Here is a 5,000-nt window from a genome sequence, read left to right on the forward strand (position 1 = left end):
CGATTACTCAACTACGATGCACAGTGTCAACTAGTGGTTTTGATAGTCGACTAGTGTGAAACCCCTGGTCACTAGTGCCTAGTGTGCCTGTCCTAACTTTTGGTGTGTTTACGTTTGCTCGCTCGCTGCAGGAAAACAGTGGTGTGCCCCATCATCGACGTGATCAGCGACGACACGTTTGAGTACATGGCCGGGTCCGACATGACGTACGGAGGCTTCAACTGGAAGCTCAACTTCCGCTGGTACCCCGTTCCCCAGAGAGAGATGGACCGCCGCAAGGGAGACCGCACGCTGCCCGTCAGGTCCGTATCCTCCAGCCCGACGGTCCGTGTCCGCGCCACCATGTCGCCTTGTTGAAGTGTCCTTCAGCAAGACATTTGATCCCGAGCTGCTGCTCTGTAGCTCTGACCTCGCTGTGGAGGGAAAGCAAACAGAGATTTTCACAACAGGGATCAACAAAGGAGTCATACTATTACATTACCAGACTCACGCTCGGCTCATACTCGCTAATAACTCTGTCAGCCGTTTCAAATGGCCTATATCCTGTAAGCTTTGATGTTGTTAAGTCTTCATATTTGATTGTGTATATATCACAATTTCAGTTTCCACTATTAATAATCATGTAATACTGTAATTCATCAACAATTCAACTCAGATTGTATATCTGTTAGGGCTGCACGATAAATCGACTTTGAATCGTAGTTCGACTTAATTAGTTAGGACGATGTTAAACAAATGGAAATCGTCAAATCGATTTTCACTTTAACTATGGTTGGTAATTATGGTACGGCGGCTCTCTCATGTACACGTGAGCTTCCTCATCCCTTCTCCCCGCTGTAAAATCTATCTGAAGGCTGTGGCTAGTGGCTACTAAAGACTTTTTTTTTTCAACACCTCCAAAAAAGCACAGGAATGCGAGCAGCGTGTTGCTGCGGGCTGCACAAGATAACGAGAGAGCCACGACACACACACACGCACACTTTTCACGAACATGTTATCACCAGACGGTGAAATGTTGCCTTTAGGACACATAACAACAAAACAACACATGGGGCCACCGAGTAGCTTACTCTAGCTGTAACGTTAGGTTACCAGACTCACCCTGTCTGTCTGAATTTCCTCCTCCTGCTATGCAGTTACCCACATACCCGTGTCAAGTGACTGCAGGTTAGCAAGCAACAGCCAGAAAGTTAGGCATAGCAGCGCCAAGCTAAAACAGGGAGTTGGGTTGTTCTGCCTTCAGAGTAAAAGCACAAATTGTGTCACTTATGAGATTTTTTTTGAGCTGTGCAGGGCAACAAATGGTTAGAGAAGTATAATAGTATAAAAAAATCGAATCGAAATCGAAAATCAAATTTTGAGTGAAAAAATCTGAGATTGAGGCCAAATCGTGCAGCCCTATTATCTATACAAGCCTAGGAATCGAGCGCACTTAGCGCGTGGGATGCCTAGTATATACAAATATTCCCTGTGGTTGAAAAGAGTCAAGATGTTGATATAGTATTCTCAAAGGGCAGTCCATTAATTGAGTTTGTCAAATCATTGATACAAATCATCATAATTATTCAGCATAACTGAAGTGCTATTTTAACTGGAACATTACACAAATGGAACAAACAAACAAACAAACAGGCTCAGACACAGGAAAGGGAAAAAACAAAAAAACATATAATATGGCAATTATCACAATGCGGTGCTACCAGCCACATGTGCTTGCTTATGTCCCATGCAAAGGGTCATATGGATGATGAATTAGCTGTAATCTGTTGCTTTATTCATACATTTCCTTCCAAGGCTCACAACCAAAGTCCAGACTCTATTTCTGCTTCTCCATCATGTCCTCTTCCTGCCCGTGTTTCCAAATCCACTCACACACATAATAAACCTTATGGACCCTATTGTGCCCCTGTTTTTGCACCTATGAATTTTGAAGGCGGTTATTTGTCATAGTTAACACTTTGAGTGCCACGGCCCTTGGGCAAAAGGTGCTGTACTGTGCCACATAGGCCGCAATGCATTTTAATATAGCCATATCATGTTTTGTGTTCCTCTTATATGGACAACCAATAGCCTCAATGAAACTTTGAACCCTTCTGTTTCATTTAAAAAAAACTGTGTTTATAAACCGTTCCATTTTGGAAATACACCCCTCTGAAAAAGAGTGTTTTCGACCGAAAAGAGCATGCTGAAATTAGTTTCTGAGATAATCACATCTTTATGTTAGAAAGGCGACAGAATGAATTCTGCTTTGAGTTGAACAAAATGCGAGCCTGCTGCTGCCTGGGTGTGTGTGTACTGTCAATGGTTGTATGCTGTTAGTGCCCTGTGTGCCCCACCCCCCTCCTCCCCCTCCTCCGTGGTGGGAGGAGTCGAGTGTCTCTGCTCTGCTGCGGTTTGCTCTGTTTGATCTGCACTGAAAAGTCCGCTGCCTGCACCCCCCGCTTTTTTACAGCGTGTCCTCGGCTCCCAGCTGAGAATAATGTAACTTTTCATAAAGACGCTGGTGTCGCCGTGTCGGCAACTAAATCATATGGATGGACTATCGCAGCGGACACGGATGGGGCTCAATTGTGGCAGCAGATGACTGCTGTTCACAGGCACAGCTAACGACGTTATGCTTCAAGCATATCAATGCCGATTTCCGTTTCCTCATGACTTCTTCTCTCTTTTCTCCTGGCCTTTGTCTAATCGGGAGGGCACTGTCACCACCTAAGGGTTCTGTAAAATAGGTTAGACACATTCAATAGCTCCCATATTGTAAGAGGCGATGTAAGAGGCTTAGATCGACATTCCCCCGTCAAAATATGAATTTGGAGTTATTGACGCCATTTGGCGTCGCTGGCAGCCTACGGTAAATTTCTCTTGACGCCATATGGCGTCGCTGGCACTCAATGTGTTAAAGGAACACTCTGCCCATTTTCAACCAGCTTTGTATCATTAGAACATCAGTAGTATATCAGAAAACTGTAAACAGTTTTGAAGTCTGTCATTTAATTTGACAGTTATTGAGTGTTAAAGTGTGGACCAGTGACATCACTGGTCCACACTAACTCAAATGAATAACTCATTAACTCAAATCAACTCTCAATAACTGTCAAACTATTCATCATTCATCTAGTTTGACAGTTATTGAGAGTTGATTTGAGTTAATGAGTTATTAATTTGAGTTAGTGTGGACCAGTGATGTCACTGGTCCACACTTTAACACTCAATAACTGTCAAATTAAATGACAGACTTCAAAACCGTTTACAGTTTTCTGATATACTACTGATGTTCTAATGATACAAAGCTGGTTGAAAATGGGCGGAGTGTTCCTTTAAGTGTGACAGAATTTCCCAAAGGGTTTGTTGTAAGTGCTCTAAAGCAGGGGTTTTCAAAGTCTGAGACTGTGGGCTCCCCTCGCTCAAGGACAAAGACAAAGTTTAGACAAAGCCCCCCTCCATCGCGATGATGTTATCTGATCTCATTGCCACTCAACAAATTGAGCCCAGATAGTCTGATATTGCTGTTGACATGCTTCAGACTACACCAAATACAGCAAAAAAGGTCTGTCTGGAGGCATTGATTTGTTTCACAATAGACTTCCCCAAAACTACTGTATTTCTGAACTATCTCTAATCAATTAGGCTTTTCTGTGATCTCCTTTTGATAACTAATGTCATAACTAATGTCATATTCTTGCACTATCATTCACTGAGCCTCCCCTCAAACTGTTTGGAGCCCCCCTGGGAGGCCCGCCTCCCACTTTGAAAACCCCTGCTCTAAAAATGACAAACATGGATTGCAGTGTCAAAGGTAGGTATACTGTAGTTTACACTCATGACATCATTTACATCAACTCTGCCCTGTCATTGAGTAGTTCCATTTTACCGGGGCAAATTGGAAGTTATCGCACACAAACAAAAGTTGCCTTCAAAATTACGTGTTGGTTTGTGTCCAGCAATGAAGTCCAATGCAGCAGATAGAACTTTCTTTTCAAACCTTGTTTTCCCAGCGAACTAACAAGGAGCTTGGGAATGGAAAGGGCTAGGGAGGCTGTTGGGGTTGGACTCCTTGGTACGGGCTACACAGCCAGTGCCGTACAACCAGAGGCCCCAGTGTCACGACACTGTGCCTGTAGACATCGGGCTCTATTCTCCCACAGGCCATCGGCGCTATTACGGGCCTTAACCGCAAAAAAACGTGCCTTGCGCCTGTTTCGGCAAGATAGCAATAGGCTTTAGGCTGCCAAATGCGCTTTAGGCCGAATGGGCGTGGCGCAGTCCCAAAGTGGGCGTGTCGGCGCTAAATACCAGCCTAGTGATATCTTGGGAGCTGGCGTACATTTAGCGCTTTGCGCTTTTGAAAAGCACGCCTATTCTGTGCCTTCACTGCTTCTTCTCTGTCACCCTTCTCTCTCTCTCTCTCTGAGTTCCCAGCATGCATTGTGTTTCTTCATTTCGCTACTAAATAGCCACCAAATGAGCCAAAATAGATATAAAAGGTAGTTCTAAATTAATGTGTAATGGTAACACAGCCTGCCATTGTCAACATTTCAATATTGGACCAAATCAAACATCGAAATGAAAATACCACCCTATGTGAAACATATATGTCCTCCTGGGCCTATATATACCCCTTGTGGAGTTAACGTGATTTAGAGAAGTAACAGCGGAACGCGCTTCAGAACGCGCTTCTAATGGCATCTGCTATACTGTGATGTTCCTCCAATAACTTGGCCCTATTTCACATTTAGTTTTACAATAAAAACACATTTATGCAATGACTTGACATAATGTAGGGTATATTTATGTGCATCATCCTTCCTGCAGCAGGCGAGAGAAAATGATATCTTTCTGGACAAACTTTCACCAATCTAATAGGCTATATTTTTCTAGCTGATGCATAGAACATTATTTTCACTTTGATCTTGCTATAGTGTAGCGTATTTACATGCTTGCAGTATTGAAACTGCAGTTAGATTGGTTTGAGAAGCATAATAATATGGAATAATAGCCTA

The 5,000-nt window shown here is 43.4% G+C and overlaps 1 protein-coding gene across 1 annotated transcript in view; it reads left to right on the forward strand.

Moving 5' to 3' along the window:
- galnt1 (UDP-N-acetyl-alpha-D-galactosamine:polypeptide N-acetylgalactosaminyltransferase 1) overlaps positions 1-5,000 on the forward strand; it is a 140,287-nt gene that overhangs the window by 122,054 nt on the left and 13,233 nt on the right. The window contains exon 8 of the mRNA XM_083641722.1: positions 132-302. Coding sequence (XP_083497848.1) covers positions 132-302 — 171 coding nt within the window. The remainder of the gene's footprint in view (positions 1-131; positions 303-5,000) is intronic.

Source organism: Poromitra crassiceps (genome assembly GCF_964638095.1).
Source record: "Poromitra crassiceps genome assembly, chromosome: 1".
NCBI lineage: Eukaryota > Metazoa > Chordata > Actinopteri > Beryciformes > Melamphaidae > Poromitra > Poromitra crassiceps.